Source organism: Trachemys scripta, chromosome 21, assembly GCF_013100865.1.
Source record: "Trachemys scripta elegans isolate TJP31775 chromosome 21, CAS_Tse_1.0, whole genome shotgun sequence".
NCBI lineage: Eukaryota > Metazoa > Chordata > Testudines > Emydidae > Trachemys > Trachemys scripta.
In genome coordinates, this window is record NC_048318.1 from 18224890 (window position 1) to 18241483 (window position 16594).

General features: G+C 44.3%; 1 protein-coding gene across 2 annotated transcripts; it reads right to left on the reverse strand.

Moving 5' to 3' along the window:
* Positions 1 to 413: 413 nt before the first annotated feature.
* IFT46 (intraflagellar transport 46) lies at positions 414 to 16370 on the reverse strand. Of its 2 annotated transcripts, none has more exons than XM_034754634.1 (12): positions 16222 to 16370; positions 15653 to 15749; positions 15065 to 15141; positions 12281 to 12414; positions 11004 to 11078; positions 10800 to 10893; positions 5412 to 5540; positions 4837 to 4955; positions 3243 to 3309; positions 2667 to 2727; positions 1863 to 1948; positions 414 to 775 (listed from the first exon to the last, which is right to left on the reverse strand). In XM_034754634.1, the coding sequence occupies exons 1-12, from the start codon at positions 16237 to 16239 to the stop codon at positions 680 to 682; spliced, it is 1053 nt and encodes a 350-aa protein (XP_034610525.1). In that variant the 5' UTR covers positions 16240 to 16370; the 3' UTR covers positions 414 to 679. The 2 variants fall into 2 exon arrangements, with proteins under 2 accessions (XP_034610525.1, XP_034610524.1); XM_034754633.1 differs by having other exon boundaries at positions 4837 to 4958.
* Between the last annotated feature and the right edge of the window lie 224 nt (positions 16371 to 16594).

A 16594-nucleotide genomic window follows, 5' to 3' on the forward strand; every position in this document is an offset into this window, starting at 1 on the left:
TTCTTCATGCAGCGCACAGTCAACTTGTGGAACTCCTTGCCTGAGGAAGTTATGAAGGCTAGGACTATAACAGCGTTTAAGAGAGAACTGGATAAATTCATGAAGGTTAAGTCGATTAATGGCTATTAGCCATGGGTAAGGAATGGTATCCCTAGCCTCTGTTTGTCAGAGGGTGGAGATGGATGGCAGGAGAGAGATCACTTGATCATTGCCTGTTAGGTTCACTCCCCCTGGGGCACCTGGCACTGGCCACTGTCGGTAGACAGGATACTGGGCTGGATGGACCTTTGGTCTGACCCGGTACGGCCGTTCTTATGAGTCCAAACAGCTGCATGAGCAGAGTGAGGGTTATGTCATTAAGGAGATGCTCTGCCCAAGCTGATTTCAGGTACCAAAGACATTGTTACCCTTGCTGAGGTACTCCCACTCGCAAGCACTTGTTTAATGCTGAATCCTCTGGGAATGAGCCAAAGAAAAAGGGTCATGCAGCATTTACAATTAAACACCACGAGCTAAATTCTAACCTCTACTAATTCATCTGAGTCGTACGCTGTCCATCTGCCAGTACATACAGAAAAGATAGAGTTTTCAGTAATGCTTTGCCTTGCTCTGCTGTTTGGCTTAGGCGAAGGCTCTACTCCTAGGTGCAGCCCCAGCTCATGAAGAAAGGGTCTTTTTCTCAGCTGAAGCTTAACACTTCTGTCTCTCCTGCTTGTGAGGGTGGATTCGATGGAGGACTCCCTATGTTTCTCCCTTCAGCCAGGGCTTTGAAATGCTGTGGGGGAAAGGAGACTGTGTTAGTGCAGTGACTTGCTCTGGTCACTTAACACACACAACCAGCCGTTTAGAGATAATATATTTAGACCAACAAATGAAAAACAACTCCCAAAAACCATCAGAATTCCACAACGACAATATTGTAAGTGTGAGGCATTCTTTCAACTCATCCCCACAAAAAGGCACACCTCTAAGTAGAAAATTGATGCAATTTGAAAAGCTACTCAACTACATTCATGAAACATAAAGGCTTCCTTTCCACTCTACACAAAATAATCTGTTATTTAGAGAAAGTAACTACATTGATAGATAAATTTGAAGTAGGAGGAAAGGGGAAACATACGGGCAATGGTCCCCACACCTCCATAAACACATTAATAAAAAATTAAAAGTACATTCACATTCATCAGTGGAACCTAAGTCTCCTCCAAAGTAAGTGAATTTATGGTACAGGGATTGGCAAATGCTGGAGGTAATGTAAGGGAAGGATTTTTCCATATATAGCAAAAATTGAAGACATTTTGGAAAGTCCTTGGAGACTTAAGAAGGGAAATAACAAGGCATCAGTATTTTATTGAATTGTCCTACAAACTGCTTTTTATAAGAGCCCTAAAAAATTGATTATTCTTTCTCCAGCTGCTAGTAGAAGTACCACAGCATTTGGTGGAAGAGGAGTGACTCTCCTAAAACTAGTGACTGAGATCAAGAAGTGTGGGAAATTCTGGTACAAGAAAAAGTAACAAGTCAGCGTTCTACAGCGGAAATGGAATAGCTATATATTGAAAGGGGGGAGGTGGGTTGGAGTTTGCGGGGAGGGTCAGTATATGCAAGTGTTGGATGAAGGAATCCTTGTGAGTCATGGGAAGCCTGCGAGGTGAAAAATGCATTAAGCTAAAATTGTTAGGAAATAATGGTAACACTTCAGAAAGTGATGTTCTTTGGCCAGGACAGGCACTGTTGTCATGGACTCTTCAGCAGTGCAGGGGAGCTATTGTGAATTTCAGGACAAGTGGCTTAACACTGCCCCCCCCTTGAGCATTCTAACAGTGATAGCCTGGAAGGTGGTGGACACTGGAGTCACCTACCTGTGAGTTCTTGAACTCTGAATACAGCGAGAAGAGGACATGCAGGGACTGGACCCGACTCTTATAGACAGGAATGTCCAGAATAGCTAGGACAAAACAACATAAGGATTCTGAGTACAATGCTGCTGCCTGGACGTTGGCGCTCTCCAAGTAGCAATACCCTCTGCGCATCCCCAGGGCTTTGGGGCTTTACACACACATCTGCAGTCACCAGGAGATGCATCAGCTTAGGTCAGGGCTGAACTTGCCTCCAGGTGTCTCTTGCTTTTCCTAACTGTGGTTCCATCTCTAGTGCTACTAGGCTACTGTGCAGTAAGGAGTTTAGCAGTGAAGGGTGAATAGGCCAGAGCCTGCCCCGAATATTCAGAGGGAACAGACACAGTTAGAAATAGGGAACCCATCTGTTTCTCCACACAAGGACATGATACTGGGAGCACAACACCCATCTCCAGGAAAAACAAGTTTTGAAATGAAAGCGCTAGGTCAGGGTCATTCATCTTGATGCAATGTGGAACAGCTACAGGTTCTGAAGGGATCTCCTGTCAGCCCGCCCACACCTGGGGCATGGGGACATAAAAGACTAAGCTTGAATGGGAGGGGAATGCAACTAATGCATCTGCAATACCTCCTCCAAACAACCCGAGAGCACTGCTGTCGGGAGGAAGTGCTGCCTGCTCAGACACCCCCTTAGGCACATAACACTTCATAATTTGCGCATGGTGGTGCTTGGAGGATGGTGAGGAGCTAGCACTCTGCTCCTTCTGAGAAGAAGATGAGAGTGACACGTACAGGTCCTTTGCTTACCACATATCATGTCAATATACTCAGCCAGGCCGCAGTTGATGTCCGCAGTTGGAAGGCTTACCTAGAAGGGACATGGAAAGAGTGACTCATGATCCAGCTCTTGTTCAGTGCCCATACAGCGAGACTACGCGCTAGTGTTACCTCAGCACAGAGCAGGCACAGCCTGCTTTATATGGATGGAAGCCGCTGAGGCCCATTCATCACTTGGTGTCTCTGCCAACATGGGGGACAATTAGTACCAGCTGTGTTGTTGCTGGCTGTGATGTGGATGCCTGTTCACTAGGAATTGGGCTGAAACTTACTCACCCATTTCACACAGGCATCACAGGGTGGCAGCTTTCAAGCACCACTGACACCTGGCTGGCTTTGAGCTAGAACATACCAAATTGCCTAGTCATTGGTTGCACAGTGGTTTTCCTTCATATCGATACAAGAAACCCAAATAGCTCTGAGCCAGCCTGCGTTAATGAGGGATAACAGAGTAGGCAAATAGCAAACAGGCCAGAGTGAGACAAAAGCCCAGATTATGCCTGTAATACACAGCTGGGGTAGCTGTTAGGCAGGCTGACAACATACCTTTCCCAAAAGCTCCTCAAATTCTGGGGACCATTCCTGCATCAGTGTCTCGATATCAGGCATTGGCCTGCAAGGGGAGAAGAACAACCCTGCACGTAAAGACACAGTATGCCAGCAGTAATTTTGCTGGATGTGGAGCTTCCTGACAGTGCACTGACAACAGACTGGTGTGAACGGGGAGAGCGTGACACAGCAACTGCACTCTTGTCCTCACAGAGGGAGAAAACAGACACACATTCGCGCCTATGAGCACACACAAGTGTGGTCCTGATTAAACAGCTTTTATGGTAGTCAAAACAAGGTGCCAACTCCATATTGCAAGAGACAAGAGCAAGCCATCCACAGATTTCACTACACCTGCTATAGAAGGTGAGTTAATGTACTAGACTTCACCTCTGGAGGTCTGGGATCAAGTCTGATTTGGATCACATGGGAAAATGAGTTTGATGGTCTCAGATTAATCCGCACATCTGGACATCACAGTCTATATACGGTACACATCTCTTCACAGGAGAGGCTTGTGGGATAGCAGGGGGACTGCTGGCTGGGACTGAGGAGTTTTGGCAGAGGTGTGTGGTGAGGTCAGGCCTGGAAAAGCAGGGAATATGCAAGTCAGGATTGGGGATACTGGCAAAGCAGGGTGAGAAAGCTTTTCTAATAAATAATAGTCCCTTCCTCAAAGCGCTTTTGCAAAGGTGCTCAGCATCATTATCGCTGTGCAAACTATCCCTGGCCCAAGTGAGTGTCACTCATCACACTCGCTTTAGTGGGGACCAAACTCACTTGCAAAGCTAAAGACACAAACACAAACAGCTGTATGTTTAAAACTCAAGGCAGAGTTTTGCTGAGGAGTTTTGAATCAATAAGAATTCCAGTTAAGACTGGATGAGCCAAGTACAGGTAACATGGAGAGAGTGCACACATTAATTCCTAACTGTTGCCCGTGTCAGAGATTTTGACTTGTACACACAATCCATAGCTGTAACCACTTATCAAGTATCTGATGAGAGATCAATTCATTCTTCACAGTCATGGCAAGAATAACTCTGATGAGGTGATGTTTTTATCTTCTCTAAATAAACCATGTCTAACTCTGTATCTGCATTTCTAAAACCCCTATCACTGCAGTGCAACATACTGTAGGTCAACAAAGTTCCTCCTCTCTCCTGATTGCATTTTGAAAAGAGTTAACGATAGTTCTTTGCTGTCATACAGAGCCTTTCATCTCAGGGTATCTAAGCACTTCACAAACATTAGAGAAGCCCCTCAGTCCTACTCTCAGGTAAGTTAGTATTACTATCCTCATGACAGGTGTGGAAACTGAAATACAGAGTAAGTGACTTGTCCAACATCAAACAGGTCAGTGGGAGGGGGAAAATAGAACCCAGGAGTCCTGACTCTTAGTCCCCCACTCAGGCTACTTACACATGCACCCTTTCTACAAGGGCAAACTAGACCGATCTGAATTACACAAAGTCATCAGGAGAGAAATTCCATTGATTAAAGGACACTCAAACTGCATCTCTGCATGCAAGACAAGCGGTAAGGAATAAGCAGAGTAAAATACAAATGCAGGAGGGTACAGAGAGCTCACCTGGTGTAGTGAACAGTAGCAGGAGGTTTGAAGCGATGTAACTCGCTGATGCTCTCGATCCAGTTATCAATGGCTTTGGGATTCTTCTCTGCATTCTCCAAGCTCTTCACTTTTATTTGCTGCTGAGAACAGAAATGCGAATCTGGAGACATACTTTCCAAGGCTGGTGGGTCCCTGCAAACCCTATGCTTCATTCCTGGCTGGGCTGTGTGGTTTTGTTCTCTTTCCCAGCTGCGCTATACCATCCAGTGTCTGCATACAGGAGCAGAAGAGCATCTGGGAAAGAACACAGTGACTCAAACCAGACAGCAACAACCACAGGGGAATGAAGCTCTGACCCAAGGAAACAAATGGATCCAAAGTCTGTTTATTAAGACGTGTGTGTGAATGAGAGCAGGCACACTGTAGTCTAAAGATGTGGGTGGGAAAGATGTTTTCCTGTTCATGAGAATTTAGTCAAATCCTACCTGTGCTGTAACCATGGCAGTGGTACAGCCACACGGGTTAGAACAAGACTCCCATCTTTCTACCAAGCTTAGTGTGGGGTAACCAGCTCTTTTCCCTTCATAACTTACTGCAACGTTGTGCTGTTTGGAGTTTTCTGTTAACCAGAGAGAGAGCACTGTGGAATCTGACTGTTTTGTGGATGGCTCATCCAGTACCAACAGGCCAAGGTTATCTGGCTTCCCATCAGGACGTGGAACCTGCAGAGCAACAAAGAGGAACTGAATTTTTTTCCCTTCTATATTCAAAACAGGAGTTTGAAGGATGTTTAAAATGAGCCTCTCTAAATTGCTGACTTGGAAGATCAAGTCACTGTGCTACAGACTGGCCTTAGAGAAAGAGGTGAGAGAGAGAGAGTTGCAGAGTTGCCTGGCACTTCTGGAGCAGAAAGAGCTGCAGTTTAAATGGGATGCTACAGAAAACAGAGCAAGAAGGAACATCAGAATTAAGGGACTGCCTGAAACCACTGAAGGAGGATGTACATTGCGAAATTGTTAAAGCTGAGCTCACCGGAAGAGGTGAAAGTGGAGAGAGCAAATAAAGCTCTGCTCTGTCCACTTCGGTCTCATAATAGACTCAGATCTGATTGTGAAATTTCATCATTATCAGCAGAAAGCTTTAATTATAAAAAAACAGAGCATTCAGAGCTTTTATTCAAAGGCCTCAGTTTTTCCATAACCTCTGTGCTCTTACTTTAAAAGAGAGAAGAGAGCTGGGGGAAATTACAGCAGCACTCAGGAGGCCAGATATCCACTATAGACGGGGATCGCATTTACACTGATCTGTGGCCATAGAGACATACTTGGAGATTTTCTGGGTGAAAGTGCAGACGTTCACAGTGCTCCTTCCAAGCATACGGACAGGTCAAAGGGGGGTGGGCTCCCATATACCGAAGCCTGCCAGGTCCGTGGGGAGGATGCATGTGAGATTGGGTGATTCACTGAGACATTTGGGAAATTATACCACCTGGTGAGCCTAATCGATTTTTAGTCAGTGCTCCTGGGATAACACCGGATATTTGGATGGGGTTAGGGAGTCAATGGACATTTTGGCCGTTAGAACCTCCACAGCTTCAGTGTACACGTAAACTGAAGCCAGGGGAAGTTGTCACTGTTCATGACAACGTTTGCTGGGAGGGTAGGGGACAAGGAACTACCCTGACAGGACACCTACTTTTTCAAGCTAATGATAGCTGTATGTATGTTGAAGCCACCACGTTGCGAGATATACATTTTAATCTCACTACTGCTACAGGCAATTATATTATTTACTGGCCTGCGGACAGTTTTACAAGTAGCCCTTAGGTTTCAGATACCCTTCAATTGGACTAGCTTAGTACCTGATCGATTTCAAAATTTGCTTTCACTGTTACCAGAGGTTCAAAGAATCTCTGAATTACAAGGGCAAATTCACATGCTTCAAAATATATATCAAGTTGAAAAGTATGCCTTTCATACAGCTTATAGAGGGTCTACTTTATGTACTAAGTATGATGTATTGTGCTTTGTGACTAAAACTGTACAACAACCCCATCATATTACTACTATGGGAATGTTACTGCTTGTATTGTTGTTGTTTAGTTTAGGATTATGTTATTGTTGTTGTAAAGGACGTAATAATAGTAATACTTTTCATGTCCATGCTAATCATGCATTGTCATTGCATCCAATCAACAACCCTTTAGATTGAAGTATTTGATGTAGAATCTGCCATCCAAGGCTTGATACAAATGGAGGTTTAAGGATGTTAGTTGTGCTAGACGCACAAAAGGGGGTATGTGGAAGTAGAGCAAGAACTGACAGGGATTTGAAGGGGATTTCTATGCAAACAGTCTCCTCTGTGAGCAAGAGTCAGGCTAGCTGTAATCCTAACAATGCGAGATTTGTAGAAGCGAGCATTGTGTGAGGCGAGTGGGAAAGGACTGTGTGAGAAGTTGTTGCAACCTTGAGTTAGATAAGTATGGAATGTAGACTGTAGTTTAAATTGGTGAGAAAAAGAAGATATCAGGATGACCTATGTATAAACAAAATGCAGCTGTTGCTTATTATTGTATGTAACCAAAGGTATAAATGCTTGTTGTAATTGTTTACCTGTAGAGAGACCTGTTTAGCTCTCTCCCTCCACGCAATTGCTAGAGATAATAAAGTATCTGACTTGTTGCACCCAACCTGAGAGTGAGAACTCTGTTTTTCTCTTGCATGGTGTCAATTATCAGGGGGTAGCCATGTTAGTCTGGATCTACAAAAACAACACGGAGTCTGATGGCACCTTAAAGACTAACAGATTTATTTGGGCATAAGCTTTCGTGGGTAAAAACCTCACTTCTTCGGATGCATCATTTAAGGTGCCACCAGACTCCTTGTTGTGTCTGTTTTTCTCTGACATGGTCAAAGGAAACACTGAAGGATGAGCTTTTAGGAACATAAGACGTAAACTGGGAGTGAGTCCCGGGGCTGCTGAGCCTTGCCCCCTACCATCACAACCAACCTTGACACACAATCAGACTCATAAAATTGTCCAGCTCTCTCTAAAACTAATTGAGTTGTTTGCCACCACAACTTCTGTTCCAGAACCTCACCCCTCTGATGGTTAGAAACTGTCTTCTAATTTCCAACCTTAATTTTGTTCATGGCCAGTTTATACCCAAATATTGCAACATTTTGGAGACCGGGCAATTATATTTGGAGAAGACTTCAAACGCACACATACGCCTTACTGGGACAGATTGGATAAAAGAGACAAGGTAGACAGGGAAGCAGGTGCAGAATTGACTTCTCTATGCCAACAATTCAATCTCTCAGATTGCTGGAGAGAATTGCACACTGGGGAACAAACTCTCACATTTTAATGCATACCCTCATAATTTATATAATAGAATAGAGTTAATGTTAATCACTAAATCCTCAGTGAAGCAGACTAGTGCTATGGAAATTGGCACCACTACGTGGTCAGGTCCTGCCTCGCTGAAAGTAATATTTGCTAGCATCATCCTAAGATCACTTCTTTGGAAAATGAACTGCTTGCTTCTGCTGGACAAAAATCAGGTTGCAGTAATTAAAGAGGACGTTGTTCAATACTTTAAAATAAATGATAAGACAATATAAAAAGAGGTCTTCTCTGGGAGGCAGGTAAAGCAGTATTTAGGGGCCAGTTGATAAGCAGAGCCTCTAAATAGAAAAAAAGACAGCAGCACTTAAGAAAAATAAAACCAGAACTGCAGATAAATATGTTGTGACATTCATAAAACACAGGTTCAAAAAAGTATATAAACAATTAACTAATATCAGGGGAAACTGAATGTGCTGATGGCAGAAAGGGATTAGAGAGGAAAATATTATTCCACCAATTAAAAACAATCAGCAAAAGACAGTTACACAATGCAGTGAAACATATGCTACTTTTGTTCCTTATTATAAAAGACCCTAAACTTCAGAGTTTGACGTATCTGCGGTAATTCAAAAATATTTGGAATTAGCAGGCTCGCCAAAGATAAACAAAACTGATAAAGAAACTTTAGATAAAGAAATAACAGAAGAAGAAATCTCAACGGCAAGAGCAAGTGTAAAGAAATAAAACTCTAGCACCTGATGGTTTTCCAGCTAAATTTCACATAGTAGTGAAGAAGTTATTAGTGGGTCCCTGAAGGGTATCTTCAGTGCCATTCTGCTATGGGAGGGACTTCCACAACCTATGAAAGAAGCTACTGCTGGTCTCCCTAAAGTTGGAAAATACTTTACTTTATGCAGTTCCTATAGGCTCAGATCACTGATGAATCACAGCAAAGATTTAAAAAAAAAAAAAAACTAGTTAGCTGTCTGCCATCCATGCTCTCAGTTTATATAAACCCAGATCGAACTTGACTCATTAAGGATAGACACTGTCAGCCAATATTTAGAGAGTACTCTGAATCATTCATAATGCCAGTTTAAAAAAAAAATAATTATGCTATCACTTGACCCAGAGAAAACTTTTGATGGAATAGAGCAGAACTTGCTGTTTTGAGTCCTGTCCCAGACATACAACACTGGCCCACAGTTCCTTAATTGGATAAATGCTCTTTACATCAGCCCAAAAGCAGCTGTGGGAATTAATGGGGCTTAATCTCCCCTGTTTGAATTATACAGAGGGACTAGGCTGGGATGTCCATTGTTTCTTACTTTTTGCATTGGCCATGGTGCCTTTGCATTGAGGATAAGGAATAATGAATTTATCACAGAAATAAATTTTGCAGGAACACAATAGAAAAATAACTTTTCAAGCTGATTATGTAATATTTTTTATCTAACCCAAACATTTTCCTAAAATCAGTATCTAAAAAAATCCATGACTTTGGAAAGCATCTAAATTTAACAAAATTATGACAAATCTGAAATGTTAGCTATGAATTTGCTGGACTCTGATAAGTCATTCCTCCAGAAAACATTTGGGTACTAATGGGCAACAAATTCTATAGGGTAGCTAGGAATTCAAATCTCAAACAACCTAGAAGAGTTATAGCAGGGGTCGGCAACCTTTCAGAAGCGGTGTGCCGAGTCTTCATTTATTCACTCTAATTTAAGGTTTGGCATGCCAGTAATACATTTTAATGTTTTTAGAAGGTCTCTTTCAAAAAGTCTATAATATATAACTAAATTATTGTTGCATGTAAAATTAATAAGGTTTTTAAATGTTTAAGAAGCTTCATTTAAAATTAAATTAAAATGCAGAGCCCCCCACACTGGTGGCCAGGACCCAGGCAGTGTGAGTGTCACTGAAAATCAGCTCACGTGCCGCCTTCGGGACACGTGCCATAGGTTGCCTACCCCTGAGTTATAGGATTAAAATGTCAAACCACCAAATTTTAGCAAATAAAAAGAGATCTGGAGTGTTGGGGTATGTATTCTATTTCTTGGTTGGGAAGAAGAGCCACAGTCAAAATGACATGGATATCTTTCTTGTTTCAAAATCTTTTGTAACCACCCCAGATAAAAATCCTAGCAGGAATACAAAGGTATTGGTCAAGCCAGCCAGCTCAAAATAGTAGCAGAATGGGAGCATTCTAACCCAGTCACACTCTGGGTCTTTATTGAAAAAGAAAACCGTGGCTGTGTAAATATTGCTAGGCTACCAAGGATTAAGAAAAAAATCTAGAAATTTATACAAATCCTTTAGCAAAGGCTATTCTATGGGTCTGTTTAAGAAGTAGGTAAAAAACTTACCTCCTGACACTCTGACGGGGTGCACCAACCCCACACTGGACAAGCAGGGGTTAACGCCACATTATGGACCGAGGAGGGTAAATCCCCATAAGTGGGTTTGGGCCCCTAGTCTGGCACCCTGTGTGCTAAAATTGCTCCTCTTGTAACAAAGAGAAATGCAAATGCTGCTTCTCTCACTAAATTACTATTGTTTTTATGGGAGAGAGCACTGTTTGACCCTGCACAACAGGAGTTACAGGGGAGGGTCTGAAAGCTGGGTACCTTTAAGAAGGCATCAATGTCCCCAACAGCTGGAATGAAGTCTGGAATGAAAGGCTGCAGTTTGTGTTCAAGCTCTATCATTTGTGGAGTGTACCTGAGAATTACACAGGGAAATTATCGTCCAGAAAAGAAGCATTTCCTTCTGTAAACATTTCACCCCCCCAGAAAGGCATCCCAATGCAGACTAGTGCTCCTTCTACTCACCTCCTTATGTACTGGAAGAGCTCTTTAATATCTGCAGACACTGGTAGATACTCGTAATCTGCAGGGTTGTAGGCACTAGAGAAAAGAAGAGATATTCAAGACCAATAGATTCATGCAGATTAACTTTATGGGGTACTTATATCTGATTCTCTGTGGGTGTGTTAGAGGAGGAGAAGGCCTTGGATGTCTTCCCCACCTTAGCACACCCATCCTGGGGGATGGATCTGGCTACAGAACAAATTTACAGAAGAGATCAAGAGAATCCAGTCTCTGACATCTTTAGGAAATGCTGCAAACTCTTCCTCTTTGAAGACGTGTTTCCATCATAAGAACACCACTCACAACACTGACACCCCCTTTTACCAGATACTCCCTTTTTTGATTGGAGTTTAATAAATAATACCATGATGATGGGCAGCAGACCAGACTTTCAACAAAGTTATATTACAATAAGTGTAATGATATAACAATTATTTCCCTTGGGGCAGGCTGGTTTGCATGCTAGACATCTGTATGTAAATTATGGAAATGAATTGTCTGCAAAAAGGCAGTAAATGTACTCTATCTTTGTGCAGCACAATGCATTGAGCATATTAATGGGCCTCCTAATGTATTAATTAATTAGCCCTCTATTAGCGCTAGTTTATTATACTAAGTCTCAGTTTATGCCAGGCAACTTGGGTACCCTCTACACTGCCTCAAAGAGGCTGATTGCATTGGTTATAAAGTTCATGAGTAGGTATTGGTAGGAAGAAAACTGGGCAGCAGTATTTGAAATCTAAGAATCCTACTGCGTCAATGAACAAGTCAGAATCTTGCTTAGGAATCCAATTTTCAAGCTCTCTAAGAACAGTTCTATTGTATGAACAGTGCATCTTTTCTGATGCTTTTCAAACCCCAGTGACACTCTTCCTGTCCACATGGGCAATGGAATTCCTCCTCCCCACTTAATATAGCTATATCCTTCTATCTTCATTTTCAGGGCTGATACTCTGAAAGCAGCTCCCCAAAACCTTGGATTCAGACTTACAGTTCCCATTGCAGCACTCCAACCCCAGTACCACGGAGCTGTTTGAAGACATTGCACCTGCACATGATCTACCTCAGCTTTTAAACCCTTCATTCCCACACTATCTAACCTAAAGACATATCTGCACAGTATTGCTAGAATGTAACATTATTCAACTGGCTTGTTAGGAGTCTTCTCAGAATGGAGACCCTGACTTTAATTCACATGGCTATTCTCACTGTTATTAGGAATTAATAATCCCTCATACCCCTCCAGAGGGGCTCCATGCTCCTCTTCATCATCGTCATCATCCGAGTCAGTTTCAGACGAATCATCTTCATCCTCCCCATCCTCATTCTCACTAAATCCTTGCTGGGGGGCCAACTGGGCTACCTTCTTCTCCTAGGTCAATGTTAAAACCAAAGTTATGGTGCTGTAGTAAGATGAGGCCCTGAAACATAAACGCTTGGTTTCAGAGGCCCGGTATGAGGCCTAAGGCCTGAACTAAAGTAATAGTCAAGACTTTGCTAACATAAAGCAAAGTTAAGCTGTGAGCCAGAGGCAGCCCCTGCTCACAGAAGCTGGCAAGGAAAGGGCTGATGTTGCACAAATACACATACAGTAACTCCTCACTTAACATTGTAGTTATGTTCCTGAAAAATGCGACTTTAAGCGAAACGACGTTAAGCGAATCCAATTTCCCTATAAGAATTAATGTAAATGAGGGGGTTAGGTTCCAGGGAAATTTTTTTCACCAGACAAAAGATAGATAGATATATATATATATATATATACACACACACACACACACAGTATAAGTTTTAAACAAACAATTTAATACTGGTACACAGTGATGATGATTGTGAAGCTTGGTTGAGGTGGAGGAGTCAGAGGGTGGGATATTTCCCTTACTGCCAAATGATGAAGTAGGAATTGGCTGAGCCCTCAAGGGTTAACTCTCTCACTATACAAGGCAGCAGGAATGGAGGGAGAGATGTGCATTTCCCTTTTAAGTTCACTGCCTTATTAATTTGATCAGCTTGCTGACACTGCAGCTGCTGCAAGCTCCCTCCATCCTGAGCCCTGGTGTGTCCCCCCTGCTCTATGGAAGATGGGGTAAGCGGGGTGCAGGAGCAAGGGGGAGGGGGACACCCTGACATTAGCCCCCCTCTTCCTTCCCTCCCGCCCCGCACAGCAAGCAGGAGACTCGGGGAGCAGCTCCAAGGCAGAGGGCAGGAGCGGCATATGGCAGTGGGGGGGAGGGACAACTGCAATTGCTTGCCTGCTGGGCAGCTGCTGCACAGGGAACTTAGGGGAGTGGGGAGCTGATAAGAGGGCTGCCAGTCCACCCTGGTTCCAAGCCCCCACCAGCTAGCTACAACAGGCTGCTCTTCCTGCAAGCAGTAGACAAAGCAGGCAGCTGCCAAAGACATTAGAAGGGAGCATTACACAACTTTAAACAAGCATGTTCCCTAATTGCTCAGCAACTTAACAACAAAACAACGTTAACCGGGACGACTTTAAGTGAGGAGTTACTGTACCTAAAAGGTACTGAACACTAGAGATACCAGAACACACTGATACTTGCACATTCCACACAGATAAAAAGGACAGGGAGAAAAGGGGAATATGATGGATAGAGTTGTTTTGTTCGAACCAACACATACAAGGTGAGAGGCGGCACCTTACTGTGTGGAGGGGTTGTACCTTGCTATGCAGAGGGGTTGCACCTCAATACATCAGGAGTGATGTGTTACTTGTTTGTACCTGTGTATAAGAATGCACCCCTGAGCGGATATCTTTGTCCGGCCTAGGGGACAATGGAAAGTCCCGCCACTGACTGAGCCGGTCCATTGTCAGAGAGCACATATGTACTAGCAGAACCGTAGATATCTAATCCGGGGAGCTAGAGACTGTGTTCCTCTTCGACAATAAACCTGGCCGGGTGCCTTCGTACCTTACTAGAGTCTGTGGTCATTGGGGGTTCTCTCGGGGGTCTGCTGTGTCAGCGATCCTCGCAGAGCCAGGGCAGCACAGAGAGGGAACACATGCACACAGCCGAATGTTATCAACATTGAAGAGAGCAGAGCACCACACCGGTAGCTTCTGACAACAGGTGCAACATACATTTCCAACAGCCCATTTCCCAGCTCTATCATCTTTCATTCTAAACAGAAAACACCCTCTGTCCAAAACTGCCACAAATGGGTGGGGCACAGCAGTGTAACAAACAAACAAACAAACAAACAACTTCCTCTAGTGGCATAGAAAAGGAATGCCAGCACAGGCATTTAATCTTAGTCTGACTCGAATGGTTTTCAGTGGTGGGGGGAATGTTCAGTTCTAATAAATAATAATTTGTCCTTCTCTTAGAGGATCTCAAAATGCTTTACAAACACTACTCCATCCTCTCCAAGTCCCTGCGAGGTAGCTGATAGTATGACCCTACTTTACAGCCAGAGAAACTGAAATACTGATGGGGGGAACTGGCTCACCCAAAGTCATACAACTAATTGGTGGCAGAGCTGGAAACAGAACCCAGGAGTCCTGATCCAGAGTCAACTTATCTTCTCTAACCTGTAAAAAACACTCCCTGCCTTTACAGCCAAATGTGGGTGTAAGCCCTTGATTTTTCGCCTCTCTCTTTTTATCCCACTTCAGCCATTGCATGACAATGGGCCTGGTATTCATTATATCCACACTGGATGGTGTCAGCTGCCATGATGTGAAAATCCCCTTCCAGATCTATTCTCTCTAGTACGCTTAAATTGTTCCATCTGTTCTAATCGAAGGAAAGAACAATCTGACCCCTTCTTACCTTCACCCTAGTATAAATAATGTGTCTTGCCAAAAGATACTGCAACTACATTTCTTTCTACTCAAAATGGGTCAAACAAACAAACAAACAAACAAAAAAACACAAAAACAAAAACTTTCCAAGCTGCTTTGCTGCAATTTCCCCAGTAAGACTCAACATGCAGATAATGAGGCCCCAGTAGATGGGGCTACAAAATGCTGTGATCAGCAGAGAAGAACATGGGCAACCTCATACCTTGTTTATTTCTTCATCATACTCATCACTGCTGTTATCAGCCATATTTTTGAGCTGTGGGCGTGTGGATCTAGGACCTGTTGAAGAGATCACCAAGAAGGTATGTTACCCAAGTTTGGGTTGTGGGATTGCAGCATGGATTGTCACATTGAGGCACTTACAAATGAAGCCCTTACACCCAAGTTTAACAATCATGCTTACTCACAATTTCAACATGCTTTGGCTGAACTAGAATATAATGCAGGGGCTGGCCCTGGTGGAGACGCTCAAATCCATGTTAAACCAACCATGTCCTAGATGCAGACCTAGATTTCAGTGACAATCTGATCTCACTAGCTTTTTTGCGATGAGCACATTACATTAATAAAAATTTGGGAATGTATTCTATTTTACCAATGAATCTGCTCACGCTCCAATTTTATGGAGAAGACTTAAATCCCCTCAGGGTATTTTTAAGAAAATATAATTATCAAAATCAAGTTGCCAATAGCATACATGAGATTGGTCAGCATTTTAATTTTAAGGAAAGAAAGAAACTGTTTTAGTAGGAAAGACAGAAACAGGATGTGAAATTAGACTTTCCCCTACCTAGCTGCCGTGGAGTTGGAGTGTAGATACTGGCAACCTCTTCTGAGTCGTTAATCTCCAGACTCTCATCATAGGGCTGGTTTTCAACTATTTTGGTCTAATAAGAAACACAAACACTTTCGGGTGACGTTTACAGGGAAGAACACTTTCTCCTTCCCGTTACTGAGTGCGGGCTCTCCCCAGTTAATGACTGCACAGCACTTTAAAGGTAAAAAGCCTCTTAAATGCTGCCAATGTTAACGGCCCAATCTTCCGCCATGGGTGCCTCCAGGGACGGTCCCAATGCTGCACGTGGGGGCTCCGGGGTAGTCGGGCGTTTAGGGACCCAGAAGCCCAGCACGGCCAGGGCCCCGGACACCACCGGCAGGGTCGCCCCGCAGGCCCGGGGCTGGCATCACACCGAACGCCACCCGCGACTGTTTCACTCCCCACGCGCCCGCCTGCGGCCCGCGGAAGACTCGGGTCCCGCTCCGGGCCCCGTGCGCGGCGCTGAGGCGGCCGAGGGCCTTTCCCCGGCGCTGCCGGGCTCCCTCCCCGCCGCCTCCCCCCACAGGCTGGCGCTCGGACACCTGCAGGGCCTCCGCCATGTCCCGGCCTTTCAGGGCGCTGCCCGCCGCCCAGACGCCATCTTCGCCTGGCCCAGCGCGTGTACCGTCACCCTGGAGATTGGCGAGTAACTCTCGCGAGAACTTGCAGCCCCAGCTCTACGGCTTCCCGGTGACCGGATCGGCTCCCCCAGAACCACGTCACCGGTCCCGCCCCCCCCCCAGTGTCTATGGTTATGGGGAAACTTTGAGCAGCGGCCCCTAGCGGCCGCACAGCTTCACGGCAAGAAAAGAGTTGACGGCACGTAGGGTTTTATTTCTCCAGTCCCATGCACAGCTCCAACTCTGTTCTAGATCGGGTTGGATTGATCTAGCGCAGGCTCACTCCTCCCAACGC